This window comes from Aspergillus japonicus (assembly GCF_003184785.1).
Source record: "Aspergillus japonicus CBS 114.51 unplaced genomic scaffold BO86scaffold_8, whole genome shotgun sequence".
NCBI classification, from domain to species: Eukaryota; Fungi; Ascomycota; class Eurotiomycetes; order Eurotiales; family Aspergillaceae; genus Aspergillus; species Aspergillus japonicus.
In genome coordinates, this window is record NW_020291645.1 from 754924 (window position 1) to 774985 (window position 20062).

The following is a 20062-nucleotide window of genomic DNA, read 5'->3' on the forward strand; positions in this document are numbered from 1 at the left end:
CCAAATAACATTATCGCTGCTCATTCATCGCGCTGGGATGCTCGTCCGAGGAATTCTTTCATCGAGCGTTTAAAAATAACTGCTTCCTCCCATCTGCACATCAATCTTCTTTCCGTGCACCGCCTCGTCTCTTGGCGCACTGCCCCCATTCCTCCTCTTCCTCTCCCACGTCATCTCCGTCTCTGTGAAACCATTCTCCTCGCGCCCTCTTTTCTGTCCGCTACACCCGCTCAACACCTTGCGCTCACCGCGCCTTCGACTGGGGTCACTCGTTTCAGTTCTGACATTCGCTCTTGGCGCTGGACATGCCAATCATCGATCTCAAACTCCACCTGCACTGTTGAATCCAGCTCCTGATCCAGCCTTGCTGATCAGGTTAGTCGCGTGAGAACAATGGCCCGTCCATTTCAGCCCTACGAGCCCGAGCTACAGAAGCTGTGAGTCCATGCAGCCACCCCTTTCGGCCACCCGGTGCACTGGACTGTACTAATATATCCGACGCCTCGATCTGCAGCTCCTCCAACACAGAAAGTCCCATGTCGCCAGTTCCGCGCGGAGAAACACCGGTATCATTCAAGCCTAATGTCAACCGAGCAAAGACAAAACGCTGGGTAGAAGCAAAGAAGTACTCGTACGATGGAAACGACTGGGGCGACGATGAGTACGGCGAGTATGATGACGACGAGCCTCCACCGGTTCCGCAACACAACCTGAATCAAAGCACCGGGGATCTTCCGAGCATGTTCACGAGGGATACCTCCCGACCGCCACTCCCTTCGATGGATCGATCCCGATCGATGGACCAGGTCGCGACTCTTGGAGGAGAACCGATTCGTGCTCAGCCTCCAGAAGCGACGGTCGTCGAGCCCGCTACACGGACCGTCCCGATCGTTCGCCCGGTCGATATATACAAGCGGATGAGATCCGAAGGCGCGGTGCCGCAGGATCGCAACGGCGCTCAGTCAAGCGCAGGCTTTTCCAATACGACAGCGACTGTTCCGGGTCTGACGTCTGCCGAACTCCACTTACCATCCAGCAACGAAGCACCGGCCGGGACAGGTGACTACAAGCCTTTCCGACCGCAAGGCGCTGCGCCACAAATCTCTCACCCACCTGAGGCAGCAGGAGGTAGCCCACCGACAATTCAGCTTCCAGATGTGGAGCGTCTTTCAAGCTTCGACCCGGACTTCTCGGGCGACTCGTATTTCCCTGCGTCAGAAGCCCCAGGGCCAGAGCCCGAGCAACACCAACTGCAGCACAATCCGTCCATGGGATTCCGTTCGGTGGTTCATCAAGCCTTCGATGTGCCTGACACTCCTAGTACGACGGTTGACAGCGTCGCACGGTCGAATAGCGATAGTACCTCGGTGATAAGTCCCATCATTCCGCAGCGCAGCCAGAGCGATATCAAAACACCCACGATTCTGGAAGAGCCGGGCGAGAGAACACCCCCACCCAAGGATGCGAGTGATCTAGTTTTCAAACCGGGTCATCGTCGAGACATTAGCCTTCCCAGTCCGAACAATAGCCCCTCGAGGACCCCGAGGATCACCAATGTTCAAACCGCCCATCCGTCCGCAGCAGGCGAGATGTCTGTTGAGACACCGGTCGCGTCTTCCCTTGATTCACAATCAGGCGAACAAACGCCGCAAGAAGGTCTTGCGCACGAACCAGCACCCGGTCCTGATCACCCTGCTCCTCTGAGTATCGGGTCCCATCCTGTGACGTCGGCCCCTGCGCTCACGCATGATGGAGTGCCTATCATTATACCTTCCATGAGCACCGACAATTCGCCCCAAGACACGGAGAGTGACCGCCTGCGTAAGGAGATCATGCGGACACTGAGTTGCGAGACAACCCCCTCAAAGGAGCAAGAAGAAGAGGAGCCTGCGAGTCGGCCAGAGGCTGAACGCCAGGACAGCCTCATCCCTAGCGAATACGAGAGGTATTGGAGCGCTGCAGAGTCTACTACAAGCCCCGTAGCCCTTGACCAGTCAACTCCAGACTACGTCGCCTCTCCGGTTGCCCTTCAGGGATCCACCATTGAGGATGTGCTTCCTGCTGCCTCCGAGCCAATCACATCCCCGTCATCGGAGTCTTCCAAGCCAAAATTAGCACGGCGCTTCTCGTGGGAGTCTTCATCCTCCTCCGAGGAGCCTGCGCCGGCAGCAGGTGTGCAGTCGCCTCCTGCTCCCATGCCGGGACAGTTTCCTGCCTCCCGCGAGACTCCCGTCCAATCCTCTTCGGAGACTGAGGTGACGAGTCCCACCGCGGCGGAGGCTATACCGGCGGAAGCCATCCCAGCGGAGATTATCTCTCCCGAGGAGCCCCTCCACAAGGCCCCCGAGGAGAGCGACAGCTCCGTTGGGCCTGAAATCGAAAAGCCCAAACTCACCATCCTGCCCCCGGTCCCCGACGATCGAAGCATCATCTCCGACGGCCAACTGCCCGAAGTCTACCACGCGGAAGCCATCCCAGACACCTATGCCGACACCGAGAACAACAACAACAACAACCACGACAGCAACAACGCACCGCCCTTTACCGAGAAATATCACAACCAGCACCAGCAGATCCCGCAGTGGACGCCCACGGCCCCGGCCTCCGTCGAACCGACCCTCCTAGGCTTCCGCGAGATTCTGGGCATGCCGACCCCCGAGGCCCGGACGCAGGCCTTCAACGACACGCGGGCCAAGTTCGCCACCATCGACACGGGCCTCGCCCACTGGATCCAGGTCACCGTGCACGCCCACCCGGAGCACGCGGACGTGGTCGACAAGAGCGCCAAGCTGGCCGCCGGCGGCGCCGTGCCGGCCGTCAGCGTGCCCCGCAAGAAGTTCCCCAAGCTCTCGTCGCTCGGCAACTTCGGGTCCTCCTCGCAGCTCGACGTGTCGTCGGGGATGCCGTCGGGGTCTGGAATTTCCGGAATCTCTGGTGGCGCTGGCGGCCATGCGCGCCGCCCGTCCGCCCCGCTCGGCGCCATGATGAATAAACAGCAGGTCGAGCAGCGGGGCAAGGAGCTGCTGCACTCGGCCGGGGTGCTGGGCGGACGGGCCGGCGAGGCGGCCAAGGGGCTGTTCGCGCGCGGCCGGAGTAAGCTGAAGGGCGGCGGGATCGGGGGCCATTCTGAGAAGGTAGTAGATTCTTGATTTTTCTTTTTTGTTCTTCTTCTTTTTCTGGGTAGCGAGAGACAGAGAGACAGTGAAAGTGTTTGTGTGTGTGTGTGTGTGTCTGTGTGTGTGAACTTTGACTTTCTGTGTGTGTGACTACGCTTATGCCTATGCCTACGCTTATGCCTATTGATACCATGCCGTATAATTGAATCATATTTGTCTCTCTCAATGCTTGATTGAAAACAAACCAGAAATGAAAATGTCACAGACAAAGAATATCACGATGTACTCGCTCGCCCCAGCCCCATTGTTCTTACTTTCCTCCGTTGCCCCCCTCCCTCCCCAGTCCAGTCATTGTTGCACTTGTTCTAATCATCTGGCCCTGTGGTTGCGGACAATGTAGGGCTTCCAAGCATTCCGAGGCTACCGCAGCCCGCTCCCGCTCACCGAGCTGGAACTGGAACTAGAGCAGAACGCCGCCGCTCTGGACCTGCTCACTCCTCCCAAAACAACGCACAAGCGCCACACTGTGCATTTCGGAAGCCTGCCGCGGCCGCGCGCGTACCCCGGCTTACGCATACAGCGCAAATGGCGCGTCAAGCGGAAGGAGACGCCGGATCGTGCCGCCGCCGCCGCCGCCGCCGCCGCAGCGGCACGGGTGGATGCGATAGAGGCTGGAGAGAGTGTGAATGTGGATCCCGGGGGTGCCGCGGCCGCACGAGCTGCTGAGGATACTGGGAATTCCGCCCATATCCAGTTCATGGTTGATGGGGTACCGATGAATACGGGCTCTCCGGCGGCTGGGGCGGGGGATGGGTGCAGTGCTGGGCTCGAGGGGCACAGGACGATATCATCTGGCGGTGCGGGGGCGGAGATGGAGAGCACGCTGGAGGAGATCTTTCGGTCTTGGGGGACGACGTCGACGACGATGGGGATCGTTTCGTTTCCCCGGTTGGTCGAGTATGGACACGAGGATAGTCGGGGGTCGGTCTCGTCGTTGGATCGGGTGGTGGATGAGGGGGCGACGCCCGGTCTGGCGCGGAATGGTGGGTGGTCTGGTGGTGCCGGGTTGTAAGGTTCGGGCGTTGCTGAGCTGATGCTGATGTTGATGCTTCCGGCAGCGCACGCGGCGTCCTCTAGTGTTTCCCTGCCTTCGTCCCTGGGGGCCGGCGGCGGCGGCTTTGATGCCATTGGGACGGGCGGTGCGGATGCGCGGTCGCTGTCCCTGATACCGACTCGGCTCATCGGTCATCGTTGCAAGGTCGGCAGCACCAGCCACAGCAGTATCGCCTCCTGTTCGCCAAGCCAGATGCCCGCCCCCGCTCCTACACGTCTCGAGCACAATGACCGAGCACCGTCGTCACCCCAAGCGAGACCCGCGGCGATGATGAAGATGAAATATGCAGGGGAAGTCCACGACCCGCCCCGCGTCTCCAATGGGGCAAGGGACCCAGAGGACAGGCTAAGTGCCCCGTACAAGAAGAAGGCATTTGGCCGATTGACGGTAGGTGGCCGTTTGGCCTTCCACCAATTGTTGTTTTCTCATTTTCACTCACTCATGCACAGAATCTACTACGCCCCTCTCGCCCGCGGGCAACCACGGCCACCTCTCCTTAGGCGGTGTATCGGGACAGACAGACCCCGCCACATTCTCACCGACATCGGCATTGGCTTGCTCTCTTAACGTCACCATTCATCGCTTACTCTCCGCGGAACTAGACGCCAAAAATTAGCTTAAGCCATCCCAATATCTACCAGAAAGAGTAGGAGAAACATACCATCCGTACAACCAAATACCACATCGCCCCGATGAACTTGAAGATGGACAACCCGGCCACACTCCACAGCACCACGGACATGTAGATCGTGGAGCGCTTGTTCTGCGTCGAGTCCGAGTCGCTGTCGAAGGTCTCGAGCCCCGCGGCGCTAAGCACCACCGCCGCCAGGGCGAAGTTGCAGAACACCCAGGCCAGGACGACGGCACTACGAAATCCCTTGTAGTAGTCGGCCTGCCGGTCCTCCTCGGAGACGGAGGGGACCTCCTTGGGGGGCTTGGTGGCGAACTTGGCCAGCTCGGCCTCGTACTGCGCGTTGAGATCGCCGTCGTCCTGCGGGATGTTCACGTCGACCTTGCCGCCGGGTTTCAGGTTCGCGGACGGCAGCTTCTCGGCCTTGTCGTCGCCCTTGGTGCCCCAGGTGATATCGTGGGTGTTGCAGAAGGCGTAGATATTCAGGACGTTGATGTAGGTGGGTGTCAGGAGGATGTATTGGATGAACTATTCTCGGTCAGTGGGTGCGATTATAGAGAGCGATATCATTATCAAAGACGAAGACTCACGCTAGTGAACATGTGCCAGGGGTCGAGGAAGATGAAGGAGGCCAGGAACCACATCACATAGGTGGATCCAAGAGAGACGATGATCGAGAAGAACTGGTAGTTGGTGAACAGGTCGGAGAAGGTGAAGCTGTTGTCCTTGACCTGCTCCTCGATGGATTTCACGGTGACGAAGATCGCCGCAAAGGCCAGGTAGATCATAATGCAAATCCAGAAGTACACCATCGTCATGTAGAACTTGTTGGACCCACCGGGTCTGTTACCCAACGCGAGGACGAAGCAGGTTACCAATGTCGCCAGGTAGAGCCACTCGAACACCACACCAAGAATCTTTCCCACCGTGCCTAGGAGCGACGAGTCGCCTAGGTACGAGGTGAGAATCTTGAAGACCAGGAAGAAATTGCCCTGAAAACTCACATTAGTCATCGGCATTGAAAGAAAGAGCTGGATCGAGCAGAGTACTTACAATGCCAAACCATGCGAAAAGCATGTTGATCGTCTGATAGATGAATTCGATCAAGAGCATGAACTTGCGCATGAAGCTATGGTCGCTCCGCCAGAGCTGATAGAAGTGGGCAATGGCGTAAACCGCCGCGAAGAAACTACCGTTCAGCCAACGGCGCCGCTGCAGGATGAATTCCGCCATGCGATCGGGCACATCCGTCTCGCCCGTGGACGACTTGACATACTGCAGCAGCCAGCGGCAGTTGCGCTTGGACACCAACTCGAAACACAGGATACGGTCCTCGGCCAGGTACATGTTGGCCGTGAAGATGCCGGCGTTGGCACCGTGCATCTTCTCACCGGCAAAGTAGCGCTCCAACGGACCCTGTCCGTTCTTGTCATTCTGCAGCGCCACGTACCGGTAGGCCGAGAACGCACCCGGCAGGACACTGATGAACCCAAAGGCCGACTCCAGCGGCTTGTCTAAGATGTTACTGAGCTTGTATTCGAAATTCTGTCCGGCGACTAGCGGGTTCAGCAGCTTCTTGCCCTTGTCCAACATGACCTTGATCTCACCGCAGGCGCCGCCGCACATGGGGTTGACGTCGAACGCCTTCCAGAGATGGTAGATCGAGTCCTTGCCGGGACGGGTACCGGCGTCGAGCAAGACGCAGATGTTGGGGTCCAGCACGCGCCCGAAGGCCTGAAAGAACCACCGATGCGAGTTGATCTTCTTCTGGTTCTTCTCCTTCAGACAGAAGATCATCTGCACGGGGACCCCGGTGCGGCCCTTGAGGTGCACTTGCGTGCCCTTCAGCTCCAGCCCCACCTGGGTCGTGTACTCATAGATGTGCGCCGTCACATCTTTGCCATTGACCTGCTGCTTGGCGATGCCGTCTTGGTAGCAACCCAGACCGGCCAGCACAGCCCGCGTCCGGGGGTTGATCTTCGCACGACCGTCGCTGATCACGCAGACCACGATCTTCTTCCAGGCATCCTTACCCCAGGTCTTGCTGCTGGTCCTCGAGCACATGTACTCGATGTTCTTGAACACACCGATCATTGTGCGGGCGAACAGGAAGTCATCCTCGTTGTACATGGTGACGGCGATGAAGAGCTCCGTGTGTCGGGGCTTGGCGAACAGCTTCTGCCGCAACGTGAAGCGCTCCTCAAAAAAGTCGGCTGGATCGCACGTGGCGGCGGAATAGCGCATGTGGGTGAATTCGTCGCGGCCCGGGGGCTCGGCGTGCGGCACTTGGCTGAGCAGCTTGGGGGCAATCGGACAGTCCAGCACGAGGTTGCCGTTGAACAACTGGACTTCCTTCACGGTCTTCCATCGGCGTACGGGCACCGGGCTGGGCGAATGGGTCGGGGCCAGCGTAGGGTCCTCTTCGTATTCGTCACTGTACGGGTCCGGCCCGAACGGGTTGTCCGGCTGCAGGATAGGTACATGGTCGTCGCTGTACGTATGCTGATGCTGCGGCTGATGCTCCGGGTATTGTCCGAGATCGTAATCGTCATCGTGCGCGGGTGTCACCGCTGGGTGGTAGGGCTGAGTGTAGTACGCATCGTGATGTGCTTCGGGGTCGATGGAATATTCATAGCCGGGGTAAGCCTGCGGTTGGTGGTGCTCGTAGGCCTCGTTATGACCATAGGAGTTGGGAAGTCGCTCGACGGAGTACTACATCCCGCAATGCCGTTGATTAGCTCTTCGTTCCGGTTTCAACGGTGAGATGGCAGTTCTTACTGTCGGTTGCTCGGCTAGTCGGTCGCTAGAGGGCATCTCCAGATGCTCTTGTGGATAAGGATTGTCGGTCAACTGATAGGTATTCAATGGCCGACCCGGCGACGGAGACCGGGCATCTAATTGATGTGGATGCATCATGGGAGTGTGAGTTTCCTCCTCCCCGTAAGGGTCTCCTGTAGTCAATGATCAGTACGATATAACCACCCGGAGTGCAAGGTCGCAAAGGAAATGAGAGGAAAGCAGGTGCGACGGCAAACAGATTCTAGCAGAGGTGGCTCGTCTGTCGCCTTGTCGCACCAGGATACGAGCGAGTACAAGCAGACTGCCTTTTTGTGCAGCAGCAGCAGTAGCAGCTTGGTTGATCGACCTCTCCGACTAGAGTTTCACGTTGGGGGGCTGGTTGCGGAGAAGGGGACAAATGCGCGACAAACCCACTGCCGCGCAACACGGCTTCACCGACAGATCGGAACTTACCCAGGCGATTATATGACATGTTGGCCGATCGTGACTCGGGAAATTAATCGTTTCGATGGCAATGCCCCTTGTGAATTCCTAGCCAGGGAAGCTGGGGTGCAAATTGCGCCGAGCGGGCTGATGGAATGTGGGAGTGAGCAGGCGAGCGGACGGCAGGTGTGATGAAGAGATGGAGGGATCCGGGGTCGCGACGGGAGTTTCAGATGCGATAGGCGAGATTAATTCGGAGGAGGATGATTGAGAGGAGGAACAAAGAAGCAGAGGTCACTCTGGCCAAGAAATGTGAAAGACAGAGAGAGAGGGAACACGGAAGATCCTTTGGAACGAATTGATTGATATTGAGTGGATTGGGGGTGGCTTATTTTTTCTCGTACCGGGGGGTTGGGAGGGGGAGGGGAAAGTAGGTTGTAGGTAACTAGCAGTGCCACGGTCACCGGTTGGGGCTACCCGGAATTGTCTTCGTTTCTACGCCCGTAAAACTAGTCCTCGAGCAGCTTACGAAGTGTACAATCAAACAAACCACAATTGTTATTCTATTACGCTGGGAGAGGGGAAAAGATCAAGTCCGTTGACCAAGGAACGGCGGGGACGATCAGTCCCGATAACTAGCCTCAGGCGGGTGATTGATTAATGAGATAAATGAGATCAATGAGATTCCGCTTGACGGCTTGATCATCATCATCATAACAAACATGGTGCAGGCTCCACTTGGGCGACGGAGGACGATGCATATGACGAGATGTGGGATCGATGCCTTGATATGACCACTCTGTAGCGTCTTCCGGGCAACATAAGTTTCTTCCCCAGAGTCTCACTTGTCCCAGGCTGTCACATTTTTCATCATCAAATGTGATACACAAAAATGCGTCCCTGATACCAATCCGACTGGCGAACCATGGATAGAGTTGATCTATTGCAGGAAGCGCGCCATGGGCCAAGGTTGTCCTGTTCTCCACTGGTGGTCACGGGTGGTCACTGGGCCAACCGTAGGACGGCCTCGGTCTTCACAGCCACAGGGCAGTGTGGCACTGGCTGGCTTTTTATATCCGCAAGGCAGGCTGACGGGCAGGCTATAATTATCCATCCTCTTATCAGCTGAGGATAGACCATCTCAAGCCCTATCGGTTGCTCAGGAAAGTCGTTGCCTGGGGATGTGCGTTAGCTTCTGAACCCCAGCTAGCGACGTCATAGTTGCTCCTTGTGTCTCACTTTATCTTGTTCGTATTCGTAAACCATCCCGGTTTGGATTTCGTATCCTCTCTGGATCGGTATAAGAGGATCCATGTTGCTGAAGGAGTTGATGCAAGAAGCCCAGATTTCAGTGTCTTATTGCAGTACGGCAATATCGGTCTTGTAGTTCAGTGTATTCCTGAGGAGGACCAACGAGGGTCTAGTTCACCATGAATGCTGCGAGTAGATCCCGTATCATGTCGACCAACAACGCTGAGATGTGAATCTGAATTTCCACCACTGATACCACTGGCAGTAGGCGGGACTGTCAATGCACGTCAAAATCCCTCACTGCCGCACGTCGCCGTTACATACAGTTGAACCAACCGCCTCAAATCGAAAGGTAGATCCAAAAGTGGAAAGGTACCCAGCATATGAACAAGCATGTGGCAAGAGTCAGGTACAGTCCTCAATATGACGCCGGAAGCTGCCATTTGCGCCTCAGGCATCAATTCGCTATCGATAAGATTCTGCGCCGCCCGCATCCCATCCCCCGCCCGCGGTCAGCCACTATAGGAACAAAAGCGTTCACTCCTCCACCTATCATCCTCACCTTCCATGTTTTCTGAGCCCGTCTCAAACAGTACAGCAATATACTATAGCACGATGTCCGCCACGAACACCACACCTGCAGGACAGCAGGTCAACGTCCTATTCGTCTGCCTCGGCAATATCTGTAAGGCCCAACAATCCTCCTCCTCCCCATCCCCATCTCCCCGCACTCATCACCCCCCAATTCCACAAACGCCATCATCTAACAAACAATCCCGCAGGCCGCTCCCCCATGGCCGAAGGCGTCTTTCGACACGTCGCCGCCGCGCACCCGCTCATCAACCAGATCGACTCGGCCGGTACCGGCGCCTACCACGCCGGCGAGGCGCCCGACCACCGGACGATGACCACGCTGCGCGCCCACGGCATCACCCGCTACGTGCACGCGGCACGCAAGGTCACCAAGGAGGACTTCCTGACCTTCGACTACCTCCTGGCGATGGACAAGTACAACCTGCGCGACCTGCAGGAGACGCGCGCGGCCGTGCTGGCGGCGTCGGCCACCAAGAAAGCCCCGGTGAAGGTGGCCGAAGTGCGCCTGTTCGGGGATTTCGGGGAGGGCGGGGCCCTGCATGAGCGGGTGGGCGGGGGCGAGGTGGTGCAGGACCCTTATTATGGGGGGGTTCATGGGTTCAAGGAGGTTTATGAGCAGGTGTCGCGATTCTCGAGGAATTTCGTCGAGTACCTGGAGAAGAAAAAGCAGGGGGTGGAAGAGGAGTGAAGATTGGGTTGGACTTTGGAGGTCAGCGTGTGTATGCGACACTCCCACCATTGAGGTACGGATCGCATGCTCAGCGTGAGCAGTTACGAGTTGAGATTTGATGGACCACCACCACCACCACCTGAGCGACTTGCTTTGCAGCGAAAATAGACCAGCCGTCTGCATCTTATAGACTACACATATGGATCCATGAAATATAATACAATGGGCAACCGTGAAATGTATCGTACATCGTACACAAAAATACCGTAAACGTCGGACTTTTCCCCAACAACTGGCGAACATATAGCATGTGCAAAGCTTCCCCCAACACATTTGTAAAAGACTCCATCTAGACCTTCTCGCTGATCTTGATAGCGGCCTTGCATCCATAGCGGATGAAGTTAACCAGGGGATCGTACGGCTTGGCCTCCTTGGCATCATTCTCGACCGCGTGGTCCAAGTGCTCGAGCTCCTCGTCGCGGATGCGCCGGAAGTTGGCCAGCATCTCCTCGAGCTCCGGGTCCAGCGCCTCGCCGCGGCGCTCCGCCTCGGCCTTCCAAGCCAAGATCTCGCGCACCTGGTCGTTGTAGTGCGACCCGATCTCCGTCTCGACGGCCTCCGTGCAGGCCATGGCGGCCTCCCGGCCCATGACGCCCGTGGACCAGCCCAGAAAGGTCGCTGCCGCATACCAGACCGGGTACATCGCCGTCGGCCGGACCCGGTGCTTGGCGATGAGCTGGTTGAATGTGTTGAAGTGCCCGACCTCCTGGTCGTACATGTGCTTCATCAGCGGCCGCAGGTGCGGGTGCGAGCGCACGACCTGTGGCGTCTGCGCCGTGTAGATCAGCGTCGCCGCCAGCTCGCCGGCTTGGTTGACCCGCAGCGCGCTGTCGAGGAATGCGCGTTGCTTCGCGGTCAGGGCGTATCTCGGTTTCGGGGCATCTGGCTTCGGGGCTGACGGGCTTGTGGGAGGGGAATGATTGGTGGCGGTGGAGTTGTACAGGCGACGGGGGCTCTGTTGCAGCGTGGATGGTGCGAGGAAGTCGAGCACGACGGGGGTGGTGGCCGCGGCCGTCGGTCGGAAAGATGCGGCAAGGGAAGTTCTGGCCAGCATTGTGACACTCTCGGAGATCGCGGGCGGGCGTGTTAAAGAAGACTGTTGCGATAGAAGTTAATACGCTGTCTAGACTTTTTGTGAGAGACTTAAAGAATGCTTAACTTACCTCTATTGCAGTCAAGTGGCCTTATGCTGCCATGCGTTCCGAGGTGGCTCAACCCGCGTTCCATTCAAGTCCAGCAAAGCCGCAGCCGCGCGCTTACCGCCTTGGCACGCCAACCCTGGAGCGGAACGTCATGAACAAGTGAGGATCGTGAACTTCGCCAGGCGCTTCTTTTCACTTCCCGATATCGAATGTTTTAAACCTGACCTCCCCCTGCGACAGTGTCCATCCTGCACGCGCAACACCCTCAAAATTATCCCCTTCTGTCTCCACGCTATCAGCACTATATAAATCGGCAAACCTCAGATTGGTCTTTGTCAGCGTTCTCTCCCAGCGCACCCCCGGTCCTATATAGCGCGGTTTCGCCCCAATTCGACGTCCCCTGTGGTCACCCCAAGGACTTCACATCTGCTCAGCGACAGCCTGTCTAGACGATATATACTACCTCGAGTGCGCTGGTCGACAACTAGGACTTCATTGGGCTCTTTTAGTTTTGCGTCTGAGAGCCAGCGCCACCTTTGCTAGGGCTCGCACAACCCGGTCCCGCACACTTAGTTAACACCTCACCCTACTCTCAATTCACCATGGCGGATGATCTCGATGCGGAGCTTCTCGCCCTGGCGGGTGACTCCTCGGACGAGGAGTCTTCCCCGCCCACCAGAGAAAAGGCCGCCTCCCCGGATCGCTCTTCTTCTTCACCACCACCACAATCACCCGCCGCATCATCCACCATGGGTCGCAAAGGCATCGCCAAACCCGCGCGACGTAGTCGAAAGTCCCGCCATCATGATGACGAGGACGGTGAACTGTAAGTGTCACCCCCGCTGCCCCCGGATGTTCACTTCCGGAAGACAGTAAGAAGGTCCCCCGCTGGCTAACACGGTGTGTGCCTCCGATCAGCTCTGCAGCCGAATCGCTCGACTCTGCCAGCATGTCCGAATCCGATTCCGCGTCCGACTCGGAAGGTTCCGCCGACATCGGCGAAGATGACGGCCCCATGTTCCCCTACGAGAAGCTGTATTACTCCGCCAAGGACAAGGAGGAGATCATGGCGATGCCCGAGATTCAGCGCGAGCAGATCCTGTCAGAACGCGCGCAGGAGGTGGACCGGCACAACCAGGATCTCGCCCTCCGCCGTCTGCTAGCCTCGCGGGAGCGGGAGGAGGCCCGCAAGGCCAAGAAGAACAAGCGGAAGGCGAGCGCCGCGAACCTAGACGAGGGCAACCGCAAAAGCTCGCGGCAGAAGACGACGCTGGGCGGTCGCAAGGTCGGGGAGACGTCGGAGGCGATCGAGGCCTACAAGCGGCAGCGCGAGCAGAAGGGCAAACGCGACGAGCTCCGCCGGCGGGACCCCACCGCGAAGGATCAGAAGGCCCGCTCCCGGGATGATAGGCTGTCGGATGAAGACGCCGAAGGCGAGAGTGAAGTCGAATGGGACGATCGGGAACGCTCCCCGTCTCCTCCCAAGGACGATCCGCCGGCCGAACTGCGAGACGTCCAGCGCACGCGCGTCGGTCGCAGTAATTTCGCGCAGGTCTGCTTCTACCCCGGGTTCGAGGAGGCGATCGCCGGATGCTACGCTCGTGTGAACATCGGGCCCAACCGCGATACGGGTCTGAACCAGTACCGTGTGTGTTTGATTAAGAGTAAGAGGTCCTTCCTTGGGTTCGTCCCGGAACTTCTCGCTAACGATGACAGGAATCGTCGAGGAAGGGCCCATGTACGCCATGGAGGGATCAAATGGCCGCTCATTTGCCACAAATCAGTACGCCGTGTTGGCCCACGGAAAGGCCGAGAAAAGCTTCCCTTTCATCGCGTGCTCGGACTCCCCATTCACAGAGGTTTGTAATCCGTCGTCTTCCGCGTTCCCGGCCCCATCAACTAACGCTTCCAAGGCCGAGTTCAACCGCTACCGGCAGACCATGGCCATTGAAGACTGCAAGATGGCCACGAAGTCCCAGGTGGCCAGCAAAGTGGCGGACATCAACCGGCTCCTGAACCACAAGTTCACCAACGAAGAGCTCAACGAGAAGCTGCGCAAGCAGGGGTCGCTCGACACCAAGTCGCAATTCTTCAAGCGCGTCGACGTGGAGAAGCAGCTGAAACTGGCGAAGGCGGCCGGCGACGAGGCCGAGGCGGAGCGGCTGCAGAGCGAGCTGACCAGCATGGCGGCGCCCAAGGTCGCGCACGGCACCAGCCTGTCGCGGCCCCGCGCCGACAAGCCCTCCGAGCACGAGCGCCTGGCCGAGCTGAACCTGCGCAACCAGAAGCTCAACTACGAGAACGTGCGCCGCGCCCAGCTCGAGGAGCGCAAGGCCAGCCGCAAGGCCGCCGCCGCCGTGGCCCGCGGCGAGGCCACGCTCAACCCCTTCATGCGGGTGCGCACCCAGGCCCGCACGCACTACGATGTGAATGGCAACACCATCCCGTCGCCCAACAAGCCCGGCGACGGCGGCAGCCAGGACACCTCGGCCTCCGGGACGCCGTCCAAGGCCAGCACGCCCACCGCGGGCACCCCGCTCGGCGGCGCCAGCCAGCGCAAGGCCGTCAAGAGCGGCGCCATCCGCCATCGCAACATGGACGACGAGAACATCGCCGCTTTGGATATAGAGTTGGATATCGAGATCTAGCGGTGCGATTCCGTCGCAACACACAATCCTCAGACCACGGCCAGCACTGAGGGTTGCCCTCAGACCGAAACTTTGCACCCGACCATCGAATCTGTGCAAGCCGTGCCATCGACACTCGCCATCGTACATTGAAGGGGACAAAAACAGGGCCATGAACTTGGGATTCTCGAATGCATTCGAAAGCATTTGCTACAGCGTCGGTTGTTCTTTTTTTCGAGTTATTGTACACTTTCTCTTTCCCCCTTTTACCTTTCTTTCTTCCTTCCTTCCTTCGTCTTCTCGTGCTTGCTAGGGAATTGGTGTTGATTGGCGTTCCAAATGAGAAAGAAATCCACCCACGGCGCGCGCTGTATTTTTAACCCTCAACCTCCATACAATACAAGGCAAATAAACCATTCGCACAATCAACAACCTAAGTTGACGTAGCCGTCGCAAAGATCATCACTGATACATACTGCATGCACGTAGTATAGACTGCAGTTGCAGTGGCGATAAGCCAACGCGGGTCACGTGCGATAACAAACCCCGACCTCGACGCCAACACGCGCGCGCGGCGCGTCTTCCCGTCCGCCCGCAGATTCCATCTCCGCGGCGCTCCTTGATTGCCTGACCCAAACCACTTTCACTTGATCAAGTTCCAACGCCCCTGCAATTCAACTCACATCGCCCCCGGTTTCCCGACCTTACCTTGCCCGATTGGAATTGAATTAGAAATGCTCACCTCCACTACCTCACCACACGAACGTCTATGATACCGATACCCCCTTGCCCAACCAAAGAAAACGCTACGATAATGTCCTCCTCCACAACCTCCACACCGCGCTCGACGCGCGCCGCGTCCTCCGGCCCCGACACCGAGATGCTTCTCACCCCGGGCCGAAAGATCAAGGCCATGCTTGCGGCGTTCGATAGCGATTCCGATGATGACGACAATAATAATTCCACACAGGATCAGAAGTCTAAGGGGCTTGTTGATCGCTCCACGACCAAGCTTAGTGATGCGTTGAAGAAGAGTACGATTTCTTCGTTTGTTGCGGCGGATTCGGTGCCGATGGATGAGGAGGATGTGGATGAGGATGAGGAGGAGATTATACGGCCTAAAGGGCGGATGGCGGCGCGGTTACAGGGTACGAGTCCTTCGGGGGCGACGACGGCGTTTGAGCGCGTTGCGAGGAGGTTGCGGGATGAGGAGATGACTAGAGAATTGGGAAAGGGTTCGAGTGATGAGACTGTTGAGGAAGAAGAGGAGGAGGAGGACGATGACGACGACGACGATCTCCCGACGGCTGGCCCGAGACGGAGAGGTGTGACCAGTCTACTTCCTGAGCCCGAGGTCGATGAGGATGAGGAGGAGCCGCGGACCCGCGCGTACTCTCCGCTTTTCGTGTCGTCGCCTGTCAAGGGACGGGTTCATGACGAGGACAACGATGCCAACGGGACAGACGACGAGGACGACGCACAGCTACCCAAGAAGAACGCCCGGTTCTTGGCCCTCGTGGCGCAGAAGCGGAAGGAGCGCGAGGAGAAGGAGCAGGCGGAGGCGGAGAGACGGGCTGCGGCGCGGGCTGCGAGGCAGCAGGGACAGTCCGATTCGGAGATGGGCTTGTCTGCAAGCGAGGGCGAGGGCGACGGTGCATCATCGGGCGCCGAAGCCAAACCCAGCGCCAGAAAACAGCAGGAGCAGACGCGGCCGGCAGCACGGAAGGCCAGTAAAAAGGCACTGGAGGAGATGAACCGCGAGACGCAGCGGATGAGTCGCAACATGCAGCTGGCGCATCAGGCACAGACGAAGAAGAAGATCACCAAGGAGAGCTTCTTCGCGCGGTTTAACTTCGGCCAGCCGGCTGTCCCCCCGCCTGGCGAAACCTCGTCCAGCGCGGCGGGTTCGCAAAATTCGTCGGATGTCGAGGCACAGAAGGACAAGGAGACGCCCCGGACGTCGCCGGTCCTGGGCCCCGCGGACAAGGTGTCTGCTGCGGAGGACACCCCAAACGAAAATGCAGCTGAGCCCGAATTCCCTACGCTCGAGGAGATTCTCGCCAACCCACCGACGCAGCCTGAGGAGCCGGTTGTGGCTCGAATGGAGGTGGAGTCGACAGCTGCACCACCGCTTAAGAAGGAGAAGAAAGCGCTGAATCTACCGGCGGTTCGCGTCAGGCTGTCACGAGAAGAAGTGGCCCGCCATCAGCAAGACGACTCGGACAGTGACCTGGAGATTGTCACATCCCCGGCCAAATGCCGCCGGATTGCGGCGTTCGAAAACCTCCCCGCCAAGAAACTACAGGAGTCGGCTTCAATGATCAAGTTGAAAGCGCTGGCGCATTTGACCTCGCCCAACCGCAAGTCCAAGGGCATGAACGGGGCCCAGCTCTCTGCCACGTTGCTTTTGAAGGCCAGACAACAGGCTGCCAGGGAGCGACAGGAGAGGATCGAAGAGCTCAGAGCCAAGGGTATTCATATCGAGACTGCGGAAGAGCGCGCTGCCATGGAGGACGAACTGGAGAACCTGGTCGAGAAGGCACGTCTGGAAGCCGACGCTATCGCCAAGCAAGAACGCAAAGCTGCCAAGCGCGACGGTGACGACGATGACGAGGACGAGGACTTCGAATACTCGGGGTCAGAGGATGGGGAGAATGGCGACGACGACGATGATGAGGAAATGGCAGACGCACCAGTAGGCGGTAATGGATTGGTCGACTCCGAAGCCGACGAAGGCGATGAATCGGACGACGACAAGTCAGAAGTCATGTCGTCCGAGGAGATGGACATCCCTACCCAGAGACGCAAGCGACACACTCGGGTAATCAGCGACGACGAGGATGAGGACGAAGTGCAAGAGCCGAAAACCCCAGCCAAGCCCATCATCGGTGCCACCACTCCTGGAACCCGGTCTGTCGACCGGCCGCACCTCCCTGCGCAGAGCTCCAACGACCTGCTAAGCTTGACGCAAGCCTTTGCGGGCACCATAGCCGGAAGCCCCCAGCGCAGCCAACAGACGCCTGTTCCCACACTGCCGAGCACTTTGCCCGAACTTGGACTCCACGAGTCCGACTCCAATGTGATCATCAAGGACAGCCAGGTGCCCCCGGCCGAGTCTCATGATATACTCGCTCACTACGCCCCGTCCACGGCGCGAGTGTCCGAATCCCCGGCTCCACGCTCCGTCTCGAACTTCTCGCAGATTCCCGACCCGACGCAGGATGAAGGGTTCATTCTGTCGCCGTTTGACCCGTCGAAGCGCTTCCTCGGCACTCCCCAATCGACCATCGACACCGTGATCGTGGACCAGAACCAGTCCCCGGTCCCCACACGAAGCATGCGCCACTTGAAGCGCGGCGGCCGCGCCGCCGACCTTTCCATGATCGAAGAACAAGAGGAAGACAACGGAGACTTCGAGATCAACGCCAATGCCTTCAACATCATGAAGGCGCCGAAGAAGAACCAAAAGCCCGCCGTCCTATTCGACAAGAGCAAGAGCAAGGCCAGGGACGTGGTGGAAGAAGCCGCCGAAGAGTCGGACGACGAATACGCCGGACTGGGCGGTGGAAGCGACGAGGACGACGATGACGAGGAGAACGCCTACGACCGAGCGATGATCAACGACCACAGCGGGGAGACCGTGGACGAGAAGCAACTTGCCGCCTTGAACGCGTGAGTGTGCCCTGCCCTTTGTTTCTGGTCAAGCTAACCACTCACGCACTAGACACCACCAACGCACCACCGACGAGAAACAAGTCGCCAAGCTCCTGAAGGACATCACTACGGGGGCCCTCCGCCGGCGCCGCGGCGCCAACGCCGACGACGAGTTCGACCTAGACGACTCGGACGACGAACTCCTGGCGCGGCGCCGCGAGAAGCAGCGCGAGTTCGCGCGGATGCGCAAGGCTCTCCTGGCCGACGAGAAGATGGGCGAGATCGCGGAGAACCCGAAGAAAGCGGCCTTCTTCCGCGCAATCGAGGACCGCGACGACGACGACGAGGACATGGGACTGGAGTTCGTGGAGGAGGGGGAGGACGCGGAGGGAAGTCAACAAGACAACAACCTCCCTCAACCGGAACCTGCTGAATCTCAACCCGACACCACCAACCCCGAAAACAGCAACAAAAGAAAACGCCCCCTCGACCCCAGCACCGAGTCGACGTACAACCGGCCTCCGCCCCACCTCCGCCGCAAGCCCGCCTCGGCCATGTCCAAGAAACCCGCGACCCTGGCCGAGATCCGCGAGACCCTGAGCTTCCTGACCGAGACGCACGAGTACGATTCCTTCCACGAGGACGCCTCCCTCCACGACGCCGAAGACCCCGAAGAACCACCAACCCTGGACCCCGCCGACTTCGCTTCAGACGACAACTCGGACAACTCCGACGACGAACTCGCCGCCGTCGTCGGCCAGCCCCACCAACAAAACCCCCCCCCAAGAAACCTCCTCACCCACCACCCGCGCCGCACCCGCGGCCCCGTCGTCGACCGCCTCGCCCTCCTCCGCCAAGCATCCAGCAACTCCGCCAGTACCACCACCACCACCACCACCACCACTGGAAACAAATTCGCTTTCGCAACCGACACCCCCACCACCGACCGGGACACCTTCGGCTTCACCCGGCCCCCACCCTTCCTCCGACGCAGCACCACCGCCTCCACCTCCTCGGCATCCTCCTCCTCCTCCTCAGGACCAAGCAGCCGACGCACCAGCGCAACCTCATCCGTCACCTCCAGCCACGGCGCAAATCCACCCGGCAAAGGCCTCAAGAAACCGGGCGGTGGCGCCACCGCCTCCGTGAACTCGTACACGGCGGCCCGCGAGCGCGAACGCGCGAAGGAGCTGCGGATGCAGCACGCCCAGCGGGGCAGCGGCGGGTCGAAGAGATTGACGGCGGCGTTGTTGGATCAGCGCGCGGTGGATCGGTTGGGCGCGTTGGGGGGTGGGCGTGGGCAGTGGGAGTGATTCTTTCTGGGGATTTTTCTTACGAGTATAATAGGACTGGTTCGATGTGCTATGCATTGTGAGAATGTGGTCTGTGAGAGGGGCTTTGGGAGTGTGAGGTGTGAGGGGTGATAACCCTGGTGGAGAGGGGGGAATCGATGGTTTGGGATGGGATGGGATGTTTATGATACCTCGCCTTTGGCTTGATTTGTTTGGTTGGGAGTTTGCGGTGATTTGTACTGTATTTCGTTGGGAAGTGTTCCGAACTGGCGATTAAGGGTTCCGGCGTTCGGGAATAGGTACGTACTTCACTACCTGGTTTGTAACTGGGGCTGGGCTTGAGCTTGATGCGAGAATATTTCTCGGTGACGGTTACTCGGAATTCATGCGGCTGTTCTCTGGATGAATACAATATATACTAGGTCAATAAGCCTGTTCACGCTTAGGTGTAGCGACTCGTCCGAAGGTGGATTGCATGGCTGCGTGGAGGTTTATTCTGCGTGTGAGACTTGAATTGGGCCCTTCCCTGGGATATAAACCTGTGCCCTGGGCCAGAAAGGCTCTGTCCGAGGTATTGGACCCCAGCAATGCCAACTATAAAGGTGTACACGGGGCCCTCCTGAGCAAGAAGAACACAGCCAGACATCCGCTCCCTGATATTCACACCAAGGCAACCCTCGTCTACAGTA

The 20062-nt window shown here is 58.6% G+C and overlaps 6 protein-coding genes across 6 annotated transcripts; 4 read left to right on the forward strand and 2 right to left on the reverse strand.

The window, feature by feature from the left end:
* Nucleotides 1-2: 2 nt before the first annotated feature.
* BO86DRAFT_386876 (uncharacterized protein) lies at nucleotides 3-3439 on the forward strand. Its single transcript, XM_025671443.1, has 2 exons — nucleotides 3-437; nucleotides 515-3439. The coding sequence occupies exons 1-2, from the start codon at nucleotides 394-396 to the stop codon at nucleotides 3147-3149; spliced, it is 2679 nt and encodes an 892-aa protein (XP_025530696.1). The 5' UTR covers nucleotides 3-393; the 3' UTR covers nucleotides 3150-3439.
* A 1425-nt stretch (nucleotides 3440-4864) lies between these two features.
* Nucleotides 4865-7774, reverse strand: chsA (chitin synthase class I; the record flags this gene model as incomplete). The annotated part of the gene is made up of 4 exons (XM_025667686.1): nucleotides 4865-5389; nucleotides 5452-5853; nucleotides 5915-7573; nucleotides 7640-7774. 4 exons carry the CDS (start codon nucleotides 7772-7774, stop codon nucleotides 4865-4867), a joined length of 2721 nt encoding a protein of 906 aa, XP_025530697.1.
* A 2175-nt stretch (nucleotides 7775-9949) lies between these two features.
* ltpA (tyrosine protein phosphatase LTP1) lies at nucleotides 9950-10616 on the forward strand (the record flags this gene model as incomplete). The annotated part of the gene is made up of 2 exons (XM_025667690.1): nucleotides 9950-10019; nucleotides 10117-10616. 2 exons carry the CDS (start codon nucleotides 9950-9952, stop codon nucleotides 10614-10616), a joined length of 570 nt encoding a protein of 189 aa, XP_025530698.1.
* An 85-nt stretch (nucleotides 10617-10701) lies between these two features.
* On the reverse strand, nucleotides 10702-11807 carry BO86DRAFT_386879 (demethoxyubiquinone hydroxylase family protein). Its single transcript, XM_025671444.1, has one exon. It carries the CDS (start codon nucleotides 11710-11712, stop codon nucleotides 10948-10950), a length of 765 nt encoding a protein of 254 aa, XP_025530699.1. The 5' UTR covers nucleotides 11713-11807; the 3' UTR covers nucleotides 10702-10947.
* A 192-nt stretch (nucleotides 11808-11999) lies between these two features.
* Nucleotides 12000-14833, forward strand: BO86DRAFT_446288 (RNA polymerase-associated protein). The gene is made up of 4 exons (XM_025676505.1): nucleotides 12000-12626; nucleotides 12719-13464; nucleotides 13517-13659; nucleotides 13714-14833. Exons 1-4 carry the CDS (start codon nucleotides 12403-12405, stop codon nucleotides 14446-14448), a joined length of 1848 nt encoding a protein of 615 aa, XP_025530700.1. The 5' UTR covers nucleotides 12000-12402; the 3' UTR covers nucleotides 14449-14833.
* Nucleotides 14834-15065: 232 nt separating this feature from the next.
* Nucleotides 15066-19795, forward strand: BO86DRAFT_386880 (uncharacterized protein). Its single transcript, XM_025671445.1, has 2 exons — nucleotides 15066-18099; nucleotides 18152-19795. The coding sequence occupies exons 1-2, from the start codon at nucleotides 15242-15244 to the stop codon at nucleotides 19392-19394; spliced, it is 4101 nt and encodes a 1366-aa protein (XP_025530701.1). The 5' UTR covers nucleotides 15066-15241; the 3' UTR covers nucleotides 19395-19795.
* Nucleotides 19796-20062: the final 267 nt, after the last annotated feature.

Bases quoted from the DNA above. Each gene is read 5' to 3' on its own strand.
- BO86DRAFT_386880 (XM_025671445.1), top strand. From the start codon at position 15,242: ATGTCCTCCTCCACAACCTCCACACCGCGCTCGACGCGCGCCGCGTCC. The intron at 18,100-18,151 runs GTGAGTGTGCCC...CTCACGCACTAG, and splicing joins CAACTTGCCGCCTTGAACGC to ACACCACCAACGCACCACCG.
- BO86DRAFT_446288 (XM_025676505.1), top strand. From the start codon at position 12,403: ATGGCGGATGATCTCGATGCGGAGCTTCTCGCCCTGGCGGGTGACTCC. The intron at 12,627-12,718 runs GTAAGTGTCACC...GCCTCCGATCAG, and splicing joins GATGACGAGGACGGTGAACT to CTCTGCAGCCGAATCGCTCG. The intron at 13,465-13,516 runs GTAAGAGGTCCT...TAACGATGACAG, and splicing joins CCGTGTGTGTTTGATTAAGA to GAATCGTCGAGGAAGGGCCC.
- BO86DRAFT_386879 (XM_025671444.1), bottom strand. From the start codon at position 11,712: ATGCTGGCCAGAACTTCCCTTGCCGCATCTTTCCGACCGACGGCCGCG.
- BO86DRAFT_386876 (XM_025671443.1), top strand. From the start codon at position 394: ATGGCCCGTCCATTTCAGCCCTACGAGCCCGAGCTACAGAAGCT. The intron at 438-514 runs GTGAGTCCATGC...CTCGATCTGCAG, and splicing joins GAGCCCGAGCTACAGAAGCT to CTCCTCCAACACAGAAAGTC.